Genomic DNA, 27,550 nt, shown 5'->3' on the forward strand with positions numbered 1-27,550 from the left:
ACAGGCGAATAACTTTCAGGCTGCCTTCGTTCTCGAGTAGAACGTATTAATACCGGTTCTATGTTTTCTTCCTGAGACCCATTTTTTGTCGTGTTATTTGGAATTATTTTCGTCGTTGAGAATAATTCACCAATTATCAGCAGTGTGTCGATTTTGAGTTACTCTCTCTGATCTATTTGTCGAAGGTATATTTCTGAACCTTGCGCTGATGGTAGATTTCTTCTCGTCCACTAAGGGGTTCCTAATTGTCTTTGGTACATTATCAGAAGCTTCCAGTTGGCGATCCATAAATCTTAATTGATGTCTATGAACTCTTCTAATTCTGTGCTGTACTGTTACCTCATACAAACAACGATTAATCGTACCCCGCAAAAATTTAGGAACGTGGTGTGGTAGATTTAATACCCAGACAGCTTGACTTTCTTGAAATTTGTTATCACAATATTCTGGTAACGAATGTTCGACCGAGTCCCTGTGACAAGATTTGTTACTGATATACTTATGTCTTGGCTCGAATGCAAACATTAGACCAGCTGGTGAATTCTTCAATTTGCTTGATCGCGTAAATTGTAAACTATACAATATTTCATCGATCAATTGATTAAGTTGTCTGTTAGTGCATGCCCAGGAACCCAGCTCTAATAGTTTCTTTTTTATCATACCTTTGACTAATTGAACAGCTCTTTCCGCCAATCCATTGCTTTGCGAATTCCAGGGCGGCGCGTGCATTATTTTCACTTCTCTTTTCTTCCAATATTCTGTTGACTAGCAAAGGGTGGCACATTATCTGAAACTATCGCTTGTGGCCAGCCAAATCTAGCGAAACAAATATTTAACTTTTCGATAGTGTCCCAAGCAGATGTTTGGCCCATTTGCCAAATCTCAACCCACTGGGTAAAAGCATTCACTAATAGAAGAAACTTACGTCCTGCTATTTCGAAGATATGTACTCGTTGCCATCGTTGGCTCGGAGTTATCCATGCATGATAACGATTTTAAGGAACTCGATTATGCATCGCTTGACATGGAGTGCATTGTTGCAACAGATTCGCAATATCCTTTTCCATGGTTGGCCACCAATAGTGAGCTCGGGCTTCAGCTTTAGTCCTATTCAAGCCTAAATATTGGTCGTGGAGCATAGTTAAAATTACTTTCCTTAATGAACTTGGAACGACTAGCTTGTTTCCCCAAAAAAGACAGTTTTGTTCGATATGTAGTTCATGTCGTCGACTACTGTACGTTTGCAATTAATTCACTTCTTATGTCACTATTTTCAAGTTGTTTAGGCCATCCACGTAATATCCAGTTCATGACTTGCGACATCACTCTATCATTAGCTGTTTCCCTCATAATTGCTTCATATAAGGGGGGTTCCATGGCAAGACTATCTAGATACTCCTGGGCTACTTACCAATCACCTATTTGTTCTTCTACTGGCAAAAGTAATAAGCAGTCCGCCACTTCCACATGTTTGCTATAGGAAATTTTATAATCATAATTTAGCAGCATTAGTGCCCATCTCTATAATCGAGGAGAGGCTAAAGTAGGATTATTAGTTTTCTCATCGAAGATTAATTTTGCAGGCAAGGAATTCGTGCGTATCCCAAATGGACGCCCAAAGACATATTTATGAAACTTCCGAAAGGCAAAAATTATAGCTAGCGTTTCTTTCTCAAATCGACTATAATTCTTTTCTGAGTCATTTAATGTAGCTGATGCACAAGCGACAGTAATGAGTTTGTCTTTCTTCCTAATGCACAGCTGCGCACCTACCCCAGAAGTACTGCTATCAGTAATCAAAACTACTTCAGCCTTATTGTCAAATGGATGAATGCATTTCGCTTCTTGAATCAATCGTTTGGACAAAGTAAATTCTCTTTAATGCTTATCTATCCACGACCATTTTACCTTTCTACTTAACAACTGAAACAAATTAGGCAATTGTATAGACATGTTGGGTACGTTCTTATGAAAAAAATTGAGCATTCCAAGGTAGGACTTCAACTGTTTTGCATCTTTAGGAGTCCTGCATTTCAAAATTGCTTCTTCGTGTTTCTGTAGTGGACATATTCCTTCTGCAGAGATTGTGTAACCCAGGTACTCAATTGTCGATTGCAAAAATTGGCATTTGTCAAACCTCACTTTAACATTATATGATTGTACTCTTTCTAAAACTTAAGTGGTGCGTTGCAAACAATCCTCCTTATCTTTACCGGCTATCAAAATATCATCTAGGAAAGCGAAAACAAATGGCACATTGTGCAATACCTGATCTATAACGTTCTGAAATATATGTGGACTGCACGTTAGCCCAAATGGTAATCGCTGAGGCTGATAAAGTCCTCATGACGTTGTTACCGTTAGCAAAGGTTTGTATCGCTCAACTAAAATTTGCTGATACGCCATTCTAAGATCCTGAACTGTAAAGACTGCCATGCCTTGTAGTTAATTAAAAATGTCTTCCGGTGTAGGAAGTGGATATACCATCTTTTCAAGAACCTTGTTTAGTGTCACCTTATAATCCACACAAAGCGTAATTCAACATTTTCCTTCCGCACGATAACCATAGCTGTAGCCCAATCAGAACAAGATACTGGTTTCCATATCTTCTGTGCTAGTATTTTATCCATACTACGTTTGACTTGATCGACTATACTATATGGCAGTAGTTCTCAAAGTGGGAGCCAGTGGGTCTGCGGCGCCTAAAAATTGAGATGTGTTGTAATAAAATGGAACTCTCAGCTGTTACACAAGAAGTATTTTTTTCAGTTACTAAAAAGAAAGCAATTAGAAATTATACCTACATTTGTAAGTTTAAATGTTTTCCTACTTTACTAAATTTCCACCCTGAAGTTGGTCAACCGTTATATAGGACTACTTCAAGTGAGAGAAATTTCTTTGTTAGGGCACTTTTTCAAAAACAGTTGTACAACAACTGTACGTCGTCTTGGAATTTCATGCATTTCATCTTCAAGGCGGAAAGCTTCCACCACTACCACCAATTCCAGATTTTTTTTTAAAGTAAATGTTTGTCACTCCTGTGCTTATAAACATCAATGCCCCCAATTTCTTTTTTTTTTAAAAAAAAAAAAAGATGAGAAACCCCTCCCAAAATATGTTCCTACATCCGCCACTGCGAGTAACTCTTGATTCAAATTGGTTTGCGTGTGCGGCGTGAGTACCAAGAGTTGTCTAAAAAGGCATTGCAACATTTGACGCCTTTCCTTACCGCTTATGTGAGCAGACCTTTTCTGCTCTTAGCAATATTAAAATCTTAAAGCGAAATCGTCATAATGTGGAAACGGACCTAAGATTCATGGTGACAAAAATTATTCCAGATTTCAATGCAATTATGGAAAAACACAAAGAATTGCATTCCTCACATTAGTGACCCCACATTTGGGAACGTTGGTTATCAAGTGAATTTCCTTAAAAAAAAAAAAAAAAAAAAAAAAAAAAATCGTGAGAGCTACGGTATTTTCAATTGAAATTTAGTTTATTAGGAAACAATCATGTATCTTTAGAATAAATTATTTATCGCACTAGTTTCCTTGATCTTTTTCTTGTCAGTGATTATTCTAATTAACATATTTTTAATACCATGTGAAATTTCAGATAGCAGGTTTCGCAACCAGATTGAATAATAATAATAATAATAATAATAATAATAATAATAATAATAATAATAATAATAATAATAATTTCATGACAAATTCAAGTAGGACATACTTAGATTTAATTGTAGTTCTAAAACTGTTGTTTCAAGTTTAAGTAGCATTTTTAAAGCTAATTTTATTCCAATGACATAACTACAGATACACCTAAAACCACTTACTATGAATACTTTTAGATGTTTACATAGATATAACAAATGTAACTGCTACAACATGCGTTTTCTACACTATTTAACTCTTCATAAGAGTACTTATTTTCGTTTCTTTCCACATTGTGGTATGATTTTGTTTCGGTTTTTATAGTAATTATTTAATATCACATTAGTGGTAGCCCAACAAATAATTTTACTCAATTCTTTCAAATCATGTCCCTTACTACACGGTGTTGCGTAATGAAATACACATAAAAATTCCATGTATCCGCCAATTCCCAGTTCTAGCCGTTTTACCCACTAGGAATATAAATAGCATTAAATTTCTTTACTGCAAAATAATTCCTGAAATTAAAACAACCAGCACTGACAATTAACGTCCACACATCGAGTGAGCGCGATAGTTACGATAGAAGGGCAGAATAGGTTCGTATCAGTTTCAAATTACTGCAAATCCCAATTTCAGATAACAACTAACAAACTTTATTTTGTGAAATTTAGTAACAAATAACTTGAACGAAAAATAATAAAGAAAGTCTTGCAGTGGACTAAATTAAATTTCAGATACAACATCCAATGAGAAAGTAACACACATTAACTTTTTTTTTTTTTTTTCAAGATTTGTTTGACACTAGAATCTTTAGATATAAAATCCCCACTTTAAACGCAATAAAGCACTTCTTGTAGAAACTTTAAATGATATTGGAATTCTCTACGCAATACGAATGACCAGGGTTAGCTACTGAAACTCAATTTATAGTTAAAAGTAAAAATCCAAAAGGGGATTTATTCAAATAGCTTAACCAAGGCATTTAATGGTTACGTAAGTTGACAGAATCCAAGTTTCTTTCATTTATTTTCCTTTACATTATTTCATTTCCAAACAAGACAATAAGAAAAGTGAAATGGAAGTTTCTAATGCAAATAAGAATAATTACCATACATACCAGAAACTGTTTCATTCATTTTCTTTTTCTTTTTTTTTTCTTTTTTTTTTTTTTTGTCTCCAAACCTGTTTTCCTTACTGAGCAATTTAGTGGTTAGATATTCCTTTTGTCTCCTTGCAGCCAAAATCCACTGGTTCCTGTCGTAGTAACTTCAAATATTAACACCTCCATTTCACAATTCCCATTCGTGTTTTCGAACTTCACTCTAGTAGTACCTATGTTAAAATACCCCGTCCGCCAGTTAAGCAGCAAGCAGCTGGCTGCAGCGACAACTAGCGACACAGAGCGGAAAGCTCGCGCACTTCACCACAGGCACTGCCAAGGTCACTCAATTACGAGTATCTCACGAAGCTATTGCTATTTTAAAACGGAGATTGTATTAACAAACGTTTTACATATTTTTATTTTTCGACTAAACGTAACACATTAATTTCCCCCTCCCCCGTAGAGGGCAAACAATACTGTTAGACTAAACAAGAGGAGAAAAATAAAAATAATTTGTACATTACCAAATTTCCTTCCAGATCAATATTATATGGTTAATCCTCTTACAAACTTAGATTATCCATTCCATTACATATTAACGACAATCACGCGACGAACACGGATGATGATGATGGGCTCTACCACCGCAACTCCTAGCCCTTAACAATAATGAAGATTTTGCTGCAGGAAAGAACAGAATAAAACAAACACAACAAGTATTCCAACAACAAGACATATAACAATAAATCTCAATACAAATACCAAGCAATTCAAGTATATATATAGGTATCTTAATTATTATTACCCTGAGCATTAGGAGGAACGTTAAAGATTTTACAAAAGGATACATGGCGTTTCAACCTTATATTAGGATTTTCAACACTTCTCAACCACACTGTGTTCTGTGTAGGTTTACTTAACACCTCAAATGGACCATCCCAAGGAGGAGCAATTTTAGGGTTAAAGTGCTTTTCCACTGATAATTTTAACATTCTTTTCACTAAGACAAGATCTCCTACATGTATATTAACAGGAATATGTTTCAGAGTAAATTTTTTCACTGCGTTTCCAGGAATTCTGAATATTATTACAGATAATAGCAAATTTCTGATCTTTATTTAGGTCATCGTCCAAAATTTCTAGATCTAATAACCATTTAATATCAAGAGGATGATAAAATTTTCTTCCCATATAAATTTCGCTAGGTGAATAACCAGTAATTTCATTCATGCTAATGTTGATAGTGAACGCGATTTTAGATAACAATTGGGCCCATTTTCTTTGTGATTTATCAACGTATGCACGAATTAAATTCTTCACCGACCTTATGGTTCTTTCCGCCTTATTCGGCGACGGGTTATAAGGGGATAATTTTACATCCTGAATACCATAAGAGTACAAAAATTGAGAAAAGTACTCTGATACAAAATATGTCGCGCCGTCGTGCAAGACAGAACCTGGAAATCCAAATCTCAGACAAAGATCTAATAATTTATTGCAAATAGTCTTAGAATTTAATTGTCTCAAAGGTTCTAAAAACACAAATCTACTGAAAGAATCTGTTACAATCAAGATAAACTCATATCCAGAACTGTTGGGAAGACGCCCAGCTACGTCAATGTGCCAAATGTAATTCGGATGTTTAACATTTCTAGTATAGTAATTTCCCATAGGTTTCTTAGTTTTATCTTTACATTTCTGACATATTTCACAAATATTCACATAGTTCTTTATATCTGAATACATTGTTGACCATGTAAAGCGAGAAGCAACCTTTTGTATCGTTTTCTTAATTCCCATATGACCTCCCGGTACTAAAGAATTATGAGCATACTCTAGAATGCTATTAATTAAAGAAGGTACGACAGCTCTAAAACCTTGACCAGGTTTACCTTTTGTTCGTTTTAGCAAGATGTTATTCTGTAATTTGTAACCTCTTACCTCCTGCTTACTTTCGAGTTTGGCTATAATCTCTTGAAGCTCTGGATCTTTCCTTTGATGTTCTTTCAAGGATATACTGAAATCAGGATACTTCCAAAAATTTACAAAAGACACATTTACACTTTTACCATGATCTTTGACAACTTCAACAGTATCTGCGTCTTTCGTATAAAATTCCAAATGATTGCCAACACGGCTGAGAAAATCAGCTATACAATTGACCTTAGTGCGGATATGGACTATTCTAAACCTAAAACGTGCAAGTTTCTCCAGAAGAGTTCCATACCGACGTTGTCTTTTATGATTTGTAAGAAGCCAAGAGAGGCTTTTACTATCGCTGTATACAACAAATGGATTGTATAAATAATATTCAAATCGTTCTAAGCAAAGAGTGAGAGCTTTAAGTTCCAACTCATAGACATTTTTACTACAATCTGTAGGGGGAATTGCTTTAGAAAACATAGCAACAGGTCTCAAATTACCATTTTCATCATATTGACTCAAAACTCCTGAATAATGACGCAAACTACTATCCGAATGGACAATAAAGCTTGAGTTCATATCAGGAACTTTCAAAATTACATGAGTACAAAATTCATCCTTCAATCTTTGAAGTGCAATATCATGATCTTTTGTCCACTTAAATACTCGTTTAGGAGATCGTAATTCCTGTAGAGGAGCTATCAATTCCGAATAATTTCTTACAAATTTAGAGTAAAATGAAAAAAATGAGCATATTTTATTCACTCCTTTTCGATTTTTAGGCTTTGGAATATCCTGAATTGCCTTAATTCTGTCAGAGTCAATACACATAGTTCCCTTTTCAAAACGAAACCCTAAGTACTTTATAGATTGTTGAAACAAAAATGTTTTCTTAGGGGAAATTGTTATACCCCATTTTCTTAAACGGGAGAGAACATCCTCTAACAATTTCTTATGTTCTTCGACATTAGAGCTAAACAATAGAATATCATCATAGAATATTTCCAAATTCTTTCCAATTAACCCATCAAGTACCTTATTCATTAAATTACTTAACACAAATGGACTATTTAGAAAACCCATCGGACAAACCTTAAATTGATAAATTTTATTTTTTGTGACAAAGGCAGTATAAGGACGACTGTCTTTAGTCAAGGTCAACTGAAAGAAAGAGGATCGTAGATCCAGTTTACTAAATATAGAGTGATTAGAAATACTTGATATAACATTCTCCATGTTAGGAGACGGAAAATTATTACAAATCACCCGCTTGTTCATTTCTCCATACGCTACGACCAAACGACTATTTTTATCTGAGTTTTTTACAAGAAAGCATGGGGAAGTAAAAGGTGAAAAGTCTACCCTCTCTACTATATCATCTTTCTCAAGTTGTTCAATATATTGTTCTAATTCTTTTTGTTTAAAGGTAGGGAGATGATAAGGTTGTTGTCTAATGAGAGTATTATCAGTTACCTCTATTTTATATTCAAAGTTCTTAACTCTACCGATTTTATCCGAAATCACATCTTGATAATTATTTAAAATTTTATCAACATATTTCTGTAAACTAGGATCTATTTGTAAAAGTTCAGGCGAAACCTTATAATTACCTTGTAAATTTTCCTCGGTAATCCTCTCTGGATGAAGAACCGAATGATCATAGCAAAACTCCAACTCTGGGTCTGGTTCTTTTGGAACAGCTCCATATGAGCAGCTTCCGGCAATCCATGCTGTTGTTGAAAACTCGCAGAAGTACTAGGAGTAGATGTTTCTAGCGAACCTAGGTTGCATGGTGGTTGCCTTCCACGATCCTCTCCCCTAGAAGTATAAAGGGAAGAGCGCACAGTTTCTGACGACAACTGGGAGGCATCTTGTATAGGTACGCTTAATCTTCGATTTTGTACTCTATATAAGTTATTTGGTAAGTCTATAACAGCACTATACTTTGTATGAAAACTGTTACCCAAAAGAATATCAAAGTCGTCCGACTCAATGATATAAAAATGTTCACAAAACTGCTGACGTCCCATGCGGAAGTAAATACGAACTCTCTGTTTTACGAGAATCTGAGTATTTCCAAGACCCGTCGTTTGTAAGTTCACATTCTCACTTTTTATACGACACTTACTACTTAAATGTTGATAATAGCGCTGACTAATGAAATTGTTACTACTGCCAGTGTCTATTACACAAGGTACAGCTTCGCCTTTTATATAAATTAACACCGAAATTAAATTCATTAATCTTTTATCAGGCGTATGAGCTATACTTGATTCAGTAGATTCCCCAAATTCATTTATTTTCACATTAGACCGTGGTTGAGAATGAACACCCCGTACTCTATTGAATTTATCTAAATCTGAATGAGGACATTTACATTTTTCAGTATTATTACCCAAAGATCTATTTACTTTTGTAGCCTGACTATTCTCCCTCATTTGCATTCCACTAATTAAGTCTTCTTCATAACCTAACTGTTGAACACTGGGATGATTAATGTAACATTTTTGTTTCGGTACCTGTACCACTGAGCTACGCATGCCACGAGCCTTTAACATATTAGGTGATTTTTGTGTTGCGACCTGATTTTGTTTGTCACTTAAGGTTCGTTTACTTAACTTATAATAATCCCTTTTATATCGGAACAAAGCATCATACCTAGCAGCTAAAGTTAACGAGTTTTCAAAAGTGTTAGGAAATCCGTGCTCAACTAAAAATTCATGCGTTCGAGGAGTAACCATATTTACAATTAGATTACAAATAGTATGCTCATCAAAATTCATATCCAAAACCTTAATTATAGATAATTTAGAATCAATAAAGTCATAGTGTGTTTCCTCTTCACTCATGGTAGTGTAAAAATATAACTTCATATATTGAGTTCTAGCAATAGTAGAGATGAAACGCAACATTATTCGCCTACAAACAGTCTCCCAAGAGAGAGAACTTCCAATCAGAGATTGTACCATCTCCTGAATTTCCCCTTTTGTTCGAGAAAGACAAGCGATTAGCACCAAATCCAACGGGAAATCCCGTCCCCTGAGAAAACTATCTAAACGAAGCAAAAACTTGAAGGTCAAATCAGTATTTCCTCCATCAATTACTGGTAAACTATTAATTTCCTCCATTAAGACTTTATACATGCTATCCGACGCATGCCTTGAAAAATTGAATTGAAATTGACGGGTTAGTGGAGGTACCATTTCGGTCCGACCACCCCCTCTCATATTAGAGGCTCCCCTTCCCATATTAGGAGAAGTACTATTATAATTAGGAATTTGTCTTCCGCTCAGGTCATTTTCAAATAAGGGATTTTCATATTGATACCCCACAAACTCATCACCACTAGAGCTAAATTGATCATTATCGTTTACAAAACCAGCCCTTATATCATTAAACTGCGCCATATTACTCTTAAATACAAAACAATATAACGGGGAGAGAGGAATTACATATATACAAATAAACACTACAATATAAATTGGGAATTTTATATCTGTTATGTTTCTGTAATATACTTCCATAAAGTTTCCTCCCACATTATAATGCGACTTCCATAACTATCAGTTTTACGCATTTAGCAACCTGCCATAAACAATGCAAGAGGTACGAACACATTAACGTCTATACACAAACAGTACCAATTGCAATAAACAAATTGCAAATAAAGCATTAAGCAGGAAATCCTTCCACAGAAACTCTGCTATACAGAAACTTTCAAAGAGAAAAACCTATTCATGAAAACCCTTCAATTATTTTGGTACTCGTATTTTAACATAGGTACCTTATTTAAATTATATATGTGTTGCGTAATGAAATACACATATATAATTCCATGTATCCGCCAATTCCCAGTTCTAGCCGTTTTACCCACTAGGAATATAAATAGCATTAAATTTCTTTACTGGAAAATAATTCCTGAAATTAAAACAACCAGCACTGACAATTAACGTCCACACATCGAGTGAGCGCGATAGTTACGATAGAAGGGCAGAATAGGTTCGTATCAGTTTCAAATTACTGCAAATCCCAATTTCAGATAACAACTAACAAACTTTATTTTGTGAAATTTAGTAACAAATAACTTGAACGAAAAATAATAAAGAAAGTCTTGCAGTGGACTAAATTAAATTTCAGATACAACATCCAATGAGAAAGTAACACACATTAACTTTTTTTTTTTTTTTTTTTTTTTTTTTTCAAGATTTGTTTGACACTAGAATCTTTAGATATAAAATCCCCACTTTAAACGCAATAAAGCACTTCTTGTAGAAACTTTAAATGATATTGGAATTCTCTACGCAATACGAATGACCAGGGTTAGCTACTGAAACTCAATTTATAGTTAAAAGTAAAAATCCAAAAGGGGATTTATTCAAATAGCTTAACCAAGGCATTTAATGGTTACGTAAGTTGACAGAATCCAAGTTTCTTTCATTTATTTTCCTTTTCATTATTTCATTTCCAAACAAGACAATAAGAAAAGTGAAATGGAAGTTTCTAATGCAAATAAGAATAATTACCATACATACCAGAAACTGTTTCATTTTTTTTTTTTTTTTTTTTTTTTTTTGTCTCCAAACCTGTTTTCCTTACTGAGCAATTTAGTGGTTAGATATTCCTTTTGTCTCCTTGCAGCCAAAATCCACTGGTTCCTGTCGTAGTAACTTCAAATATTAACACCTCCATTTCACAATTCCCATTCGTGTTTTCGAACTTCACTCTAGTAGTACCTATGTTAAAATACCCCGTCCGCCAGTTAAGCAGCAAGCAGCTGGCTGCAGCGACAACTAGCGACACAGAGCGGAAAGCTCGCGCACTTCACCACAGGCACTGCCAAGGTCACTCAATTACGAGTATCTCACGAAGCTATTGCTATTTTAAAACGGAGATTGTATTAACAAACGTTTTACATATTTTTATTTTTCGACTAAACGTAACAACGGGAAAAAAATATTAGCGAACTTCTGATCAACATACCTTTCAGCAACACACATAACTACATCTCTTTGATTATTACCTTTCAAGAAAGCTTCGTTATGTTCTTTAATGAGTTTCCTAATAATGGAATACACAACAAGCACAATATTAACAATTTCACTTGGATATGATAGACCCCCACGATCTAAACTTGCAATAAGTGAACTACCCGTTTCTCCTACTTGCATACGTTTGTCTGCTAACACTACATCACTATATTCATTACAACGTAACCTTCTTGTAACTTGCCTAGAACAGTACCCTGCTGTGTATGTGAGAACAGGAAGATTTTATAAGACCATCACCACTCAATGACACAAGATTTAAGAAGGAATTATTATCGGACAAAATTTCAATTCCGTCATCTAAAAACATATCGTTCTTTTCAGAATAAACGATGTCTATAGTGTTATTTTTTAATTGCAAACGAAAAATGCTTGCCAAACGCAACTTCTCTACTTCTAGGATTTGGCGCAGTGATACGTTATAGTTGGCACCAGCTAATTGCCGATATTTTCCAAATCGTGCTTCTAGGAAATCAGTCTGGAATTTACCCGGTAGAATGTAAGCAGCTCCTAGCTCATTGCAACAGTAGCTACAAATTTCCAGGATTCCCGTTGTTGTATGTCATAGAGTTTCCATTGTTTCTTGCTAAGTCCACGCCCACGCGCCTCCCAATGATCTAACCAAAGCACAAACTCTTTTAAGAAATTTCGTCTCTCATCTTCAGGATGAACTGTTAGAGGCTCTTCCATTTTGTTATTCAAACATGACCCTTTGGATGGAGACTTAACATTCACTATTTTCCACCACGTAAGAGTATGGGAAATGAAGTTCGCAGTTGTCTCACTATGGAGTACATTGTGATTAACACCTAAGGTTTTCAATGCCTCAACAACAAACTCATTGGACATTTGCAAAAACAATTTTAGATTCTGATGCTCCAAATTCGAAGGCCACAGAGATTTTACAGATAGCCCATATCCAGATTTAACTAATTTATTTTCCTCTAAGCTGTATAACAATCGCACACTTGCAAAAGATGCAACATGAATAGCATACCATTAAAGTCAGGGAACATCATATTTTTTTCACTGTCTTTAGCATTCAACCAATTGTTTCTTATACATTTCAATATGTGGACAGAATCAATGAGGAAAAACAATGGTCTTGTATTATCACATGGGTGAGGATACACAATACTCATAGTTCGTTTGCTGAAAAAATATGACATAGCTTTCCTATTAATAACATTATTGTCAGTAATTACACACACTACTTTAAACCCTATTGCCTCCAACCCTACAATTGCTTTACGAATAACATGATACAGACCATCAGCTTCGATCATATGGACAGGTAAAATATGTACAACATCCTTGTATTTAGAGAACATACTTTGTACCATAAATGTTTGTGCACTACGTGCAACGTCATTTCCATTAAATGATGCACGGACTACATTTCCTCCCTTGTAGTCGATTAAAGGCTTAATGTGAATTTCGTCCACCATGAGTGTAACATGCTTGTCACTTTCTTGTAACATTGAAATTTCTCTTCATTATATTTTAAAAAGAAATCATCTAGCTTCTCGTTACCGGGATTCGCAACCTCACTCTTGCAAAGTTTTCTTATAGTCGATTCAGATTGTAGGGTCAAATTCCCCGAGTTTCTAATGAAACTAAAAGCACATGGTGACATGAAGTGTAAAAGTGACGAAAACAGAAGAGAGTCATTATCATACCTGTACCGTTCTTTGGGATGCATAAGAAGTTCTATCTAATTAATTATAGAAGACAAGTTTGTTGAACATTTTGTATCATCCCTGTCACGAACACTATTTAAAATGCACAAGACTACTTCGTAAGCTTCCTTAACTGATATCCCAGATATTCCCAAACTTTCTGCAAAACCTAAAGCAGTTTCCAAATCACTGAAATTTCTTAATGCCTTCGCATTTTTAAATTTAACTTGAATATCTCTAAAGAAACACTTTAATGACATATTTTTGTCCACAGTAACATATACTCCTTGATAACTGTCAGACGAAGATTTCAAAAACATAACCAAATCAGTTCTGCTAATCACGCTCCAGTTTGCAGGCAGTTTCAAGTTATGAATCTTGTCGTGGAAATCACTGAATGTCAAGAATGTTCTCTTAGCTTCATACTCGCTGTAAGTTGCTTTGCTGTTCTCGATAGCTTCTTGCAAATTTTGGGCCTCTCGTCTTTCAGCCTTTTCTTTACGAGACGGTCGAGGTTGTGCTTGTACGCTGGAAGTCGTGAGGTAGGATGGACAGCCTGGATAATTCTCAGAAATTGCACCTTCCTTGAGTCTTGGCCTTTCAAGTTTTGCAGTAAGAATCTTCCCCGTTTGGTTATCCAGATGACGTTTTTCCCAATCAATATTCGCTTTTTTAAAATGACATGACAAACCTGCAAATAAATATGAATGGGAATATCAATAACAGGAACTAAACCTCATTGCTATTGACAATATCGTGAAAAATACTGTAATCTAACCTAATCTAGAGCTAACCAACCTAATTAAACTAAAAACACGGTCTTTCGGGAAGAGTTAATTATTTCCTTGGTACTTCAAATGAGGGTCAGCGTTTTAGAACCATTTCTATCCGGGCACATATTGTTTTTTTTTTTTTTAAAAAAAAAAAAATCGGAGCTAAATTCCGAATTTCCCTCTGCTGCCATGTGCAAATAGTTCCACATTTACAATCACCTGAGATTTCAATATAAAACCTATGAAAGAGTAAAATATTCTATTTCTGTAATTACGTAGAGTAGGCCACAAAGGCAATAATTAATTAACCTAAGTTTTTCATTTCAAGAAATTAAAACCAAAATTGCAAGTATATTACCCAACATGGCAGCAGTCGAGCAGCGGAAAATCTATACAAGTACGCAGAATAAGGTACAAAATGAGTCCTCCACATTTTAATCGTAATAGAGTGAAGATTGATTATACGTATCCACATAGTTGTAAAATTCACAGAGGTTTATAATAATATTTTCATAGAGTAGTGTGTAAATAATCAAAATATGGTATGTCCATATCTGTGAGATGCGTATTACGTGAAAATACAGAACTGAAAGTAGGAACTGGTATACACGTATTCGCTCATAATGTAAATAGAGACGAATGGATAATTTCTAAAATTTATGGAAAAAATTAGTAATAATATCGCAATATACCAGTATGTGAATAATCGAAGAACGTTGTGTTCGTACGTCCGACACGGATTTGTATATAGACAAACAGAAATGGAAGTGTAACATGTTCGACATGGATTATCTTCCATGTAATCATTGAGAACAGTGTGTAAAGCGTAGGAAGGTAATTGAGGGTATACGAAGGTGAAAAGTTAAGATGTGGAAAAATTGAAATGTTGGTGAAGTAGTACGTATACACTCAAGGATTATTTATTATGTCCATATTGGAATTCTGAATAAAGGCTGTAATGAGGGTAAATGAAGGGACCAATCACATATCTTTGTATCATAAAAGCAGTGATTTTTCACAATCCTCTTTAACGCGTACACCCACCAGCACTGACGCGTCTGCTCCCTACGGACGCACCTTTGCGCTACCGCGTGAACCCCCTGCTGCGCTCCTGCCCTGACTCGGTTAGAAATTCGTACTTTTTAGTGGTCATGTAGCACAGGTTGGTTGGTGTTTTTGTAGAAGACCTCTTAAAGAAAATTTGCATCAGGAAATGCAAGTGCACATCTCAAAAATAATTGCTGAAGGTACGAAAAATGAATGCACAAACAAGGAAGCATACATTTCATGAATTTATGTATGGATCCGTATAATCATTCTGCACGCGTAATAGTACCGTGTTTTTCTTTCTAACTTTTCTCTGACCATGCTCGTGACACTTTCCCAATAAATGGGTACATAAAAAATGCATGCACTATCCATGTACACTATAACAGCGCTGTCTGAAAATATTCAGGCAAGGGTTTAAATAACAGTTCCACTTACATAGAATATAAGAAAATTATTATTTCGTTGTATGCACGGTCTTATAAAATAGTATGCATCACATTGCAAGTTCATTCTTTCATTTCTAAAGCAAACTAAACTAATTTTACGTAATCTAAATTCTGTAAAATGTAAGGTGGATTTGTTATTTTCACCCTCCCTTCCCAATATGGAAAATATTAAATTATCTAGGTAAGCCTAACTGTAAAATTTGCTGTACTTTATACTGTTTAATACTTTTGAAATTTAGCACCTTTTAATGCACGTAATAATTTAATGCTGGAAGGCAAACAAAATGAAGCTTGAATTTAATATTGATAACATTTTAAGTTACCGCTTTTATTCAATCTGATCCTTTCACTTAGGATAATTGCCAAAATTTGATATCCTATTAATTCTATTGATTGAAGAGAAAAATAATAATAATAATAAAATAAAAAAAAAAAACTGTGTTGATACTTACTCTTGAATGCTTCGTAACTATTAAATTTTGTCTTGGTATCCTTTTCTTCCGTTTCTCACGGAGTTCATCTTCTCGAGGGAAAGAAAATAAATGCACTTTCGGTTCTCCTTGATAGTTTCCTCTACACCCAGGAACACAACACTTATAAACCATTTTGTTTTACTTCAATTACGAGAACAAGAATCACATTTTACATTGCAGAAGCAATCTGCCTTGATGGCTTACAGTATGTGACGTCACGCGCCCCGGATGACGTAGTTGTAAGGCCTTGTATCCAGGTGGAGTTGCGTATATTCCCGCACTACGCAAATACCACTGAACGGTTCATACTTATTGTCAACCTCGGCTGTAATGTTATCGGCAGGTTTTCCGTCCCGTTTGGACTGAACTATAATTATATTAACAATTGTTAACATTACACGTGTGATGACTTCCACCACTCCCAGTGCTAAATTATGTGGCATCGGGTAAATTACTTCAGCTCTTCACATCTATTTCCGCACGCCATGGTGCCAGTTGGTGCTCACACCACCACCTGTGTCATATTCACCGAAAGTTACCATCCATTCCGTGTTTCCACGAAATTATGTTGGTCTGCAGCGTCTGTTTACTTATGTCAGGGTAGTGTATATGAAACTGGTATTCCGAGATATGTAGTATTATGTCATGTTCACAACGTACTTTTTTTTTTGTTTGTTTGTTTGTTTGATCCACTCTTAACGTTTTGTTTTCGAGTAAATCAGTAACGAATTCCTCCGTGAAATATGGTTCTCGTATTTGTTTGGGGATATAATGAAATACATTGGTTTTGAGTTTCCAATTATAAAATTTCAGTTTAATTTTACAACTGGAAAATTTCTGAGCTTTCATGACTATTTCTAGTTTATATGGCCTATGAATAACTGTAGTGTCTCAAGGGAAGGTTTAAAGCATAATTCGCAATTTTGATTCAAGTAATGATATGTTTTACTAATGATAGTATTTCCGGTAATACTACTTGATGCATTTTCAAGTAATGATACATATATATATTTTTTATATCTGATAGATTGTGACGTATCTTGCGATGGTTGTACAGGAGACGGACCTGATATGTGTGAGAAGTGTGCTCAGGGTTATACTCTCAAAGATGGTTTTTGTATTGGTGAGTATTTTTGTGTTAAAAATATTTATTATTGGTTTTGTGCTTACTTCGCTTATGCAGTCAGCAGTGAAATTTGCGCACTTTATCCGTAAACATTTCTCAGAATAACATTAAAATGCTTTACAAAATTCATTCATTTACAATTATATGAAGTGGAAGAATATTACCCAAAAGCAGAAAAAAATATTGTTAATTTAAAAGAACTGGTCTAATACATAGCTGATTTAAGAGCTACATGCACGTACTAGTTAAAAGTAGAATCTCAATAGATAAATGTTCCCTCAGTTGTGTTTCAAAGAACAAGTAAATATACCATTCAGTATATTTCGGACGCTAGCTTGTGTTCATCATCAGGACTGTATAGGTTAAAAACACATAGGTTGAAGTTCCATTAAGATGTTTTAAATAGACACACTTGCCTGAGTCTGAAGACAGTAAACCGTATTATTGTGGCGGCTGATATATATACAGAGGTTGTTCAGTCTACGTTTGGCCGATTTCGTTCCTTCCCCCTCCCGGGCAGAATGGACTCACCCGACCTGGCTCGTGGCGTCCTGCAGTGTTGTGCAGTGGCTTCCTGGGAACGGAGTTGTTTTTCCGCGCGGACGACAATAACGCACAAAACAGGACCATTGTTGTGAGTGTTGTGTTAAATTTGTTTCCAGGTGTGTGGGTTTCCAGTCTGTGACCAAAATGTCTCCCAAACTAAACCGGTTTTGGGAATGCTATGTTGCGGCTCTTTATGACGCCCACTTTAGTGTTTCTGTCATTAGAAAACAGTACAAGAAGAATGGTTGCAACACCAGTTTAAGTGGAATAAAAAATGTTGTTAAAAAGTACAAGGGCAACGAAGCTCCACCATTTATATCATCAACGAAGTTTCGTAGAAAGCGGAAATGCACCAAGACCACCTTCACCATGCAGAGGAAACTTCGGAAAATGGTAATGCAGGAAAATCCGCCAACACAAAGGTGTATGGCTAATCGTCTTGACGTGTCTTTGGGGACTGTGAGCCGGACGTTACACCATAAACTCAAGCATGAAAAAGTCATGAAAGCTTGCGGCCATCTTCTCACGGAACGAAAGGAACGAAAGTGTAACGCCCGGATGCTGTACGAACGGCATCTGGCAAAACAAAGGTGGATGTACGTCGTAACGCTCGATGAAGCGTGGATTTACCTTTCCGACTGCGGCAAACCGAGAGCCATCATGTACCGAGAGAAAGGCGCCAAGAACTTCAGAAGGTGGGTCTGTGTCTGTAAAGAATCCTTCCCAAAAGGGTTCATGGTCGTTACTGGCTACTGTTACCGAGATAAACTGAAGATTCGTAGGGTGGCGAAGAACTGCAAAATAAATTCGCAGTATTTTCAGGAGCAGATCATGTGACCGATCTACGAGCATGAGATTCCAACAATGTACGGAAATGACTCCAATCTGGTGCGCATTCATATGGACAAGGCCTCATCACATACCTCACGATCGTCCCTCGCATTCTACAGGGAGATGGAGGAGGCAAGTGGTATACAGGTGATACCTTTCAATGAGGTACCTGTTAAATCTCCAGATGCAAGTCCTATGGACTATTGTGCATTTGGATTGCTGAAACGGGCTTTGGGAAAACGGCGTGTGACAACTGTGGAAGGACTTTGGAAAGCTGTACAAAGGGAATGGGACAAGATTCCAATCCCAGTTCTTCAGAGAAGCCTATTACAGTGAAAATTACGCTGTCGGGCTATTGTTAGGAACCAAGGGAAACACATCGAGCACTTACGGACCTGGCGCCATGGATTCTTCTAAATTTTTAGGTAACCCAGCAGAAAAAAACACGTACCGTACATGCACGTGTACAACATGCGCCTGGAAAACCCTTGAAATTGGAACACTGTTTTACGCCTGATCATGTGCTCATGTTTTTTCAAAACATTGCGTGTTCTGTCCCTGGAAACGGAAAAAACAGGTAAACAAGGAAGAAGTGAACACCTGGTTTGTACCTGGAAAACACATGTTTTGTACCTATAACCGAACGGAACATCTGTGGACTGCATGTTTTGCAACTGATCTTAACGTGTTTTCTCTTCAACAGCAGCTGATCATCTGCTGAACATTGCATGTAAAAGGAAGAAAACCAGTGCTATTCTAGTATTGTTCGAGAGCACTAAACATGCAATGTACAGGGATCGCAAACATGCAGTGAAAGGGGAACTGGAAATAGGCGGTTCAGACGATACGAACACTACATTTTTCGATTAGTTAACACTGGATGCACAGGTCCCAATTTCAAGATGGCAGCCATTATTTCAAACTAGCGGGCTCTACACTATAGGGCACAATTTTCGGTTTTTTAACCTGTCCCTGGTCTTTAGACCTACTAGCTATTTTCCATTTTGTGGTAATTATAAAATGTGTACACTGTTGAATGAAACTTGAGTTCGAAATTTTGCTGAAGGAATAAGAATCAAGACTGAATTTCCAGCAACACAGTGTTTCTAAACATACCAGTATCTGCTGCTGGTCCAGGAAAATATAAATTCGCACCTGCAAATTTCTACCCACACAGTGAGCCTTCCAATGTTGTCGAGATTAGTCTGGTTTGCTGGAAATTCAAGAATTCATTCGAAAGCAACATGTAGCTGGACACTGCATGTACATGATGTTGATACAAGCAACATACACCTAATAACAAAACAGCTTCCTTTTTTTTTTTTTTTTTTTATGAGAAACCCATCTGAAAATGGCCTTTTCTCGGATTTAAAACATTCTGTCTACCGGGCATGTTTCTTTTATATTTCAGACAGTGTACTGTTTCTCTGTAACCTGCAAATACATGCTGTCACTACATACCATGTGTAGTTCATGTTTATGCAACCCTTTTCTGCTAAAAACAAACCACCTGGAAATCCTATTTTCCGTATTAAAAACATACCATTTACCAGACATCTAAACGACAAACTCCTGCTAGATGAACAGTTCTCTGGAACCTGCATGAACATTCGGCAATACAAGGAAAAAACAGCTCATGTTCACAGCAATTTCTTTTGAAATTCAGCATAGCTGAAAATCACGTTAAAAAAACGGAACACATTATATGTAATGTGCAGAAAATTTTCGTTCAACATTTAAAATACCGGCTGGCCTGGAACGCAAATGTACATGTTTACAATGTCGGTGGAGTACAGTGTATGTGTTGGTACCGTTACATATGCAGACACGTTTTCACTAAATACCACGTGCTACACATGAACTTACCATCGCTGATCTGCACATGTCTGCAGCCCGCAACATTTTCTTCTGAGCATTACATGTACTTGCGTGTTGCACAGGTACTGATCAGTCAATGTACAGTGCACACATGTAATTTCATGTCAAGACAAGAATTATTACATTCAAAAACAAGTGTTATTTCCCGGATAAGTGCCTGTTTCTGTTCCAAACCATTTACTTTACACGTACCACCTGTAGCACATGAGCAAAACAGGCACTATACATTGCCTGTTTTCTCAAAAGTTTTCATGAGGGAAGTCAAAATTGGCCAAATGTAGACTGAACAACCTCTGTATATCCTACTGGAATTTAATCAGTGAGTAGAAAAAGAATAACATTCCAAAAATAAAGGATAACATTCTACGATAACAATTTCCCTATAACTAAATATCCAATCCAGTTACGTTTTTGGAATTTTGGGAAACGAAAGGTCTTAACATACGCTACAAATCTCCCATACAGATACTTTTACGTAAGCAATGGTATTTCCGGTAAGCAGTTTTACTTTTCGTTTTTCAAAAGTAACGTGTTGGGGAATATTCTCCTTTTTCTACTCACTGATTCAATTATTCTTTAAATTCTGAGAGGCACCAATACATCGTCAAACACAAATGCATCTCAGAGTTTGATGCTGACTTTGGTCTTTGATGTTTCTTAATCAGTAGGACAGACAATTTAAAACTATAAAGTGAAAAGTGTTGACAAAGCATTGGTGTTAAGTGGTACGATACGATTCGCAAAAGAGTCTCCATAGCCTGAGATATTCATATACACCTAGTCCATCGCACTGGGTGAAAGATAAATAATCTTTATCCTGGCCTACGAATAAGACTTACAGTTATACTAAGGTATAAGCAGTGGTTTCATTCATATTCTCTGTTATTTTCTTTCATAACTCAGTCTCATGTCAATAAAGGAAAAATATGAGTTGTTTTAAGTGCACGATTAAATATAGAAATAAAATGTGAAATGTATATGTAAGGCAAAGAAAAATGAAGATGTCAATTCAGTACTATAAATTGAATTTTGAAATATTACGTCATGAATGACATATTAATTCTGATACACTTTCAAATACTTCATTTCATTGTAATGAATACGGTTGAAAATGGCTTTATTTAAATAGTATAAGAAAAAAAATACCAAACACCTACAGTTTATCAAAGTTTATAACTACTTATAGTTATTTAAAAAATGCACGTACTCAATGCTGTGTATGTTTCTCCAGTTATACTTGTTGTTTCCAACTATTTTCTGCCTCTCAGTCTGAAGATTAGTTCGTTTGGTGTTAGCATGCCTTTCTGCACAGAGGGTGTATAAGATTTGGACTTATATCTTAACATGGGGTCCGGACCAAGTAAGCCCCCATCTGGAATCGAACTCTTTGTCTCCTTGCGCCGAAGGTTTGTACATTGACCACATGACGATAGTTTCTTGTTTTTAAGGTAAACAATATGACGTAATAGAAGTTACTAAAAGAAAAGCAAGTAAAATGGAACAACTTCAAGATACGGGGGCTGATCAACAAATACTGAGACTGATAGTTGTACCGCAGTTTCCTTTGTTGCCGAATGCCGGCACGTTTGATAGTCGAAAGAGTTGTTTCATGTATACTCTCACTAGGTGGTAGCATTGTCGTATCGGTAGGTTGGGAGTAATCCGCTGTGTTTTAGACACTGCTTCCATTTCGCCTCACAACGTGCCGTGTATATGCATACAATGGAGGTTGCACGAGAAGAATAATAAGGAGCAATAAAGCTTGGTTTTCGCTTGACCCATACAGCTTCTGAAATATACGAAAAGCTTACGGTGAAAGTGCATTACCTCGAGCAACAGTATTTCGGTGGTTCAAAGAAGGACGAGTTTCCTGTGTTAACTAAGATGGACCTGGTGTTTCGGCCTCTGCTGTGACAGAAAAAAAAACAAAAAAAAACTATAGTTCAAGCGAAAACAAAACTTTAATGCTCCATACTGTGCTTCTCGTGTAACCTCCATTGTATGCATATACACAGCACGTTGTGAGGGAAATGGAAGCAGTGTCTAAAACACAGCGGACTACTCCCAACCTACCGATACAACAATGCTACCACCTAGTGAGAGTATACATGAAACACAACTCTTTCGACTATCAAACGTGCCGGCATTCGGCAACAATGGAAACTGCGGTACAACTATCAGTCTCAGTATTTGTTGATCACCCCTTGTGTATGCAGAATTTAACCAGAAACGTATTTACAAAAGCTTAGTGCTGGGTTAGATAAACCTTCTGTGTCTTTTTTCACATGCATCCTTGCATTTACGTAATCATGTGACAGTGTCTTTCATTGCTTCTGCTATCCTTCGACGAACTTGCATAAAAATTCTCCTAGTTTTTCCATAGTTTGTTCATCAGACTTATATCAAGATTTAGTTGGTTTCTTAAATCTAATACCATCTTTATGGTTCTATCTTTCTAAATTTTTTCTGTCTTACGTCAACTTTAGCGTCAATCTTAGCGTCAATCAACTTTAGCGTCTATTTCTAAAGTATTTGGAAAATCCAGGTCTTCACTTTGTTTTTTCAAGCTGATATTGATGTTCTTTTCGATTGTCAATATATACAAACTTTTGCACGTAAATGCAATTCCTTAAACCACACCATTTTCTGTAACCTCAGTAAAATACATAATGTAAACGCATTTTCTTGCTAAATATTTTACAGTGTTCTATCCGGTTTGCATGCTACACTATACTGTATTATACTTGTTAAATAGTTTTCAGTTTCTTTGTAACTTAGCAATCAGCAGGACTTCGGATTTAAAAAAAAAAATCTCTTAAATAACTTACCGCTCCTTAATGGTACGTCAGCATTAAACAAACCTGAACTAAACTTTGGTACAGTTCAGTGGAAAAACTTATGACTTCATCTCAACTAGAATATTTATCTCAACCTGTAGAATAATTTTCTAAAAATATTTTTGGACATTTCAATTGATGCTGTAATATTATTCTTATATTTTTATGATGTTTTTGATCGTAGTTAAATAACTATACATAGACTAGAAAGAATTCAGTTTTTATTGTGTTGTATTGTTAATCGTATATATTTTCTGACTGAGACAATTCAAAAGTACTTCAGTTGTTCGATGGATAGAAAAATTATTAAAGAGTATAATTTTATTGAAGGGAAATGACTTCTTGAATCAACCGTATGCTTCTGTGCAATTGTGATTGCAGCATGAAATGTGTGCGTACATAGTCCCACATGCACCTTCAGTGTTTGAGTATTTGTATGATTGTTTTGATTTATAGATAGTGTTGCTTGAAAGAAAGAGGGGGAAAAAAAGTTTGTTCCTAAATTCCTTTGTTAATCGAAGCTATAATTATACAAAACAAAATTATTCATTAGTTTTCTCTTTTAATACTTACTTTCAAGTCCACTGGATTCATCAAATCACTTACTGTGTAAATGGAGGCAAAGGTAAAAATACAGGTGGTCATTACAATTGTACAATAGAAAATGAGTAGTAGAAACTTTATTTTGATAAAATACTGTTAAAGAGGTCGAAACTATCGCCCGCCGTAGTGTCCAAGAAATACTGACTGGCTTATTATTATGGATTTTTGCGTTGCAAGTAGTAGTAAGGCGAAATTAGAAATTTTGCAGAGAAGGTTTTGCTTACTCATCTCTCCATGCGAAGTATTGTAGCGATTGCTATAAATTTTCAGATTCGAATTTTAATATATGTGCAACTGCAGTCAGCGTTCTTCAGCATACTTTTTTAAGTTTTAATCGGTTCTGAGTAAAATTTACAAAATCACAAAATAAAACACAGTCTGTAAAATATAACGATACGCATGCCGGGTAGTTCCAAATTATGGACACATTGGGAGGGGTTTCATGCATCAAATTGTACAGAGCCTTGATATCTAATATAGGTATCATGCGATTCAGAAACAGGAATATTCAGGTATAATGCATATAACTTTGCAACTTTTCAATCCATGTTTAGTTCTGTAACTTGAGTTAGATTCTTTAAATATTTATTTTCTAACGTTCTCGACAGCTTTTGGTTCTGACAGTGCGCGATTTATAACTGTTGGCTATTAGATTTGTTTTTTCGTACCACTTATTCGGATACCTCTTGAAGATTCCTCATAATTTGTTAGCAACCTTTATATTAGAAAATTCTGTTACAATGTGTATTAAGTGATCTACTCAGGATTTTTTTTTTTTTTTTTTTTTTTTTTTTTTTTTTTTTTTGCAAAACTATTGAAAATATGTAGATTAGGAGTGTGCTTATGCTACTGTCTGTACTAATTGCATGAAGTTAATGAAAATTTAACATACTGAACTCAAACTGCATATTTATGTTGTCCAGCTAGATGTTTCATACCTTTTAGATAGGCTGTAACTCGTGTATCAATAAGTGATCTTGATACAGGGAACAATTAAGTGTAGCGAGAATTGGGTTCTCGAAGTATCAATTTTCATAGTTCATGTAGTTACTTGTATCATTTTGGTGTATGGCTTCAGAATTACGCAGAAACAATGAAATACAAAATTAGAGAACACATCCTTGCAATTTCATATAATATAAATATGTATTTTCGATTACTTTTAGGCGACACGGTAGAACGCGTACCTCTCATGTGTGGGGTCCCTGGTTCAAATCCCAACCAAGTAAGTTTGTGGTGGACAACATCGTGTTCCTGGGTTTTCTTGGGGTACTTCGGTTTCCTCCCACAATCTCATTCCACCAATTATTCCATGATCATTCACTTGCCTTAATCATTCGTCTCCCTTAGCCCAAAGGGTATAATCATGAGACGTTAAACAGAAAAAAAAAATCATTTTCATTTCGATTACTTTTCAGTTAAGAGCTGTTTTCTTAAAAATATGAAGGGAAACTGTGGGATGTTTTTTCTTCTATCTCAGTAATCAAATATTCCTCCGCTCAACTGCAAGCTAAATTAATTACACTCATCCTCGTATCGCTGTAGCCTTCATGTTCTACATAGCTCCTCAGTTTCACAAAAAACATATTTGCGTGTGTACTCATTTAAAAGTTAAATAGATCATCCACACATATTTTTTAAAGTACTTTAGGATTACTGGCTAAGTAATGAAGGTTTGGTATATTGCTGTACTAGGAGAAGTGCCTATTCTCACAGGGGAAGAAAAGAGTTTCATGAATATAAAACTGAAGACTTGTGTATTGTACAAATTCCCTTCCTCTCTTTCCTTTTTCCCGGGTTCGATCCCAGCCCCCGCCAAGTGAACTTTGTGGTGGACAAACACCGTGTGCGTGGGTTTCCTTGGGATTCTCCCGTTTCCTCCCACTTTCTTCATTCCATCATTTTATTCATTACTCATCATCGCCGTCTCCTTTAGCCTAAAAGGCATAAGCGTGGTACGTAAAAAAGAAGAGATCTTTCCTTTTTAGAAGCGAAATTTTTGGAACTCTGAGACGTGTTTTCAGTTATTTTTAATGAGGCTTTTACGCCAAGTTCAAGTTCAGAGAATCATTAGATACTCGATTCTTGGCAAACTGTAAACCCCTGCCTCCCTGCTTTTTGTGTACGTATATTAGAGAAGTTATTTCTTATGCCGTATTTTCGTGGCAAAAGAAGTTTTCTTCCCAAATTTCACACTTATAGCTATAGTAGTATGGCCTGGGCATTGACGAGTGAGTCACTTTGACTCTTTTTGTACTATATAAATTACAATATATATAGATAAATGTTTCAGTAAATAAGAGTTGTGTTCAAAAAATACGGTGAATACTTTTATTAGAAACAAAGTAATAAGCTTACATGGAATTGGATTTAATCTCCTTCAAAGCACTGTCCTTGGGTAGCAATGCACTCGTTTCAACGTTGAATCTATGATTGGAAGCATTTCTGGAAGTCTTCTTTTGAAAGGGCATTCAACTGCTCTGTCGTGGCCCTCTCAATGTTAGGAATGTGCAAATATGGCACAAATGATTTGAACAAAACGTTTTCCTTTAAGCACGGTTTTAATGTTTAGGAAGAGCCAGAAGTCGCATGGTGCTATGTCAGGAGAGCACAGCAAATGTGCACAAACAGGAATATTTTTTTCGACCAAAAACCCGCGGATCAAAAGCAAGGTGTGGCGCGGCTCGTTTTCCTGGTGAAGAAGGAAGCAATTTGTCCACTTAACCGGCAATTAAAATGCTTTTCATGCACCTATACAAGATGTTTAGTTCTTCTGAGAGCTATCGAATAGTCATTCGCCTGTTTGAACAAATCATTTGTGCCATTTTTTGCACATGTTCATCTATTGTTGACGTCGAAGGACGTCTAGATCGTTGTTCGTTCTCAACCGACTCCTCACCGTTTTTGAATTGCTCATACCAATTGTAAACAGTCTTCAATGCCACCGCTTCATCGCCATACACTGATTTTGACATTTCGTGAGTTTCTTTCGCACATTTTTGCAGCTTAGGACAAAACTTAGTGTTGGCGCGTGAAAGACACTCTTAACACATCTCACTCTTCTGTCTATGGAAGCCAACTAACATCTCACAACTCGTTCAAACTCGACACTGACTATATCAAAGTTTTAGGCTACCGAGCTTACTAGTTGAAATGGATACAAAATCGATAGATGGCCCTCTGCACCTACATTCACCGTACTTTTTGATCACACCTTGTGCGTCAATTTCTTCAATAATATATCGTACTTTTTTAATAATATAGATTATAGAATCCTACGTACCGATAAGAGTGCAAGGCTATGAAATAAAATTAAACATGGGTGGTCTTTCTTTGCAATTAGGCTCCACTTTCTGTATAATCAAACGCTAAAGATAACGACATGCCTAAACACCATCGTCTTTCAGCTAGTTCCCAAACTTATGTTAGGAACCAACACAGCGCCTCATACTCCGTCGCACATATTCAATTTTACACAATGTTCACCGAGCTTCTGGTTGTAACTTTGTTTCTTTTCTGACTTTTAAATCTCAAATCGGATGTTATTTTAGTTTAGTGTGACAATATGATGAACCACCTCCT

At 35.9% G+C, this 27,550-nt stretch overlaps 2 protein-coding genes across 7 annotated transcripts in view; one reads left to right on the forward strand and one right to left on the reverse strand.

Moving 5' to 3' along the window:
* The window catches only part of Creld (Cysteine rich with EGF like domains), a 365,129-nt gene that overhangs the window by 101,470 nt on the left and 236,109 nt on the right, over window positions 1–27,550 (forward strand). For all 6 annotated transcript variants that reach the window (XM_081762917.1, XM_081762913.1, XM_081762916.1 and 3 more), the window contains exon 7: window positions 17,175–17,270. In XM_081762917.1, coding sequence (XP_081619043.1) covers window positions 17,175–17,270 — 96 coding nt within the window. The remainder of the gene's footprint in view (window positions 1–17,174; window positions 17,271–27,550) is intronic.
* On the reverse strand, window positions 11,263–16,588 carry LOC145688536 (uncharacterized). The gene is made up of 2 exons (XM_081762918.1): window positions 16,127–16,588; window positions 11,263–14,096 (listed from the first exon to the last, which is right to left on the reverse strand). Exons 1-2 carry the CDS (start codon window positions 16,277–16,279, stop codon window positions 13,806–13,808), a joined length of 444 nt encoding a protein of 147 aa, XP_081619044.1. The 5' UTR covers window positions 16,280–16,588; the 3' UTR covers window positions 11,263–13,805.

This window comes from Thermobia domestica, chromosome 6 (assembly GCF_964235325.1).
Source record: "Thermobia domestica chromosome 6, izTheDome1.hap1.1, whole genome shotgun sequence".
NCBI classification, from domain to species: Eukaryota; Metazoa; Arthropoda; class Insecta; order Zygentoma; family Lepismatidae; genus Thermobia; species Thermobia domestica.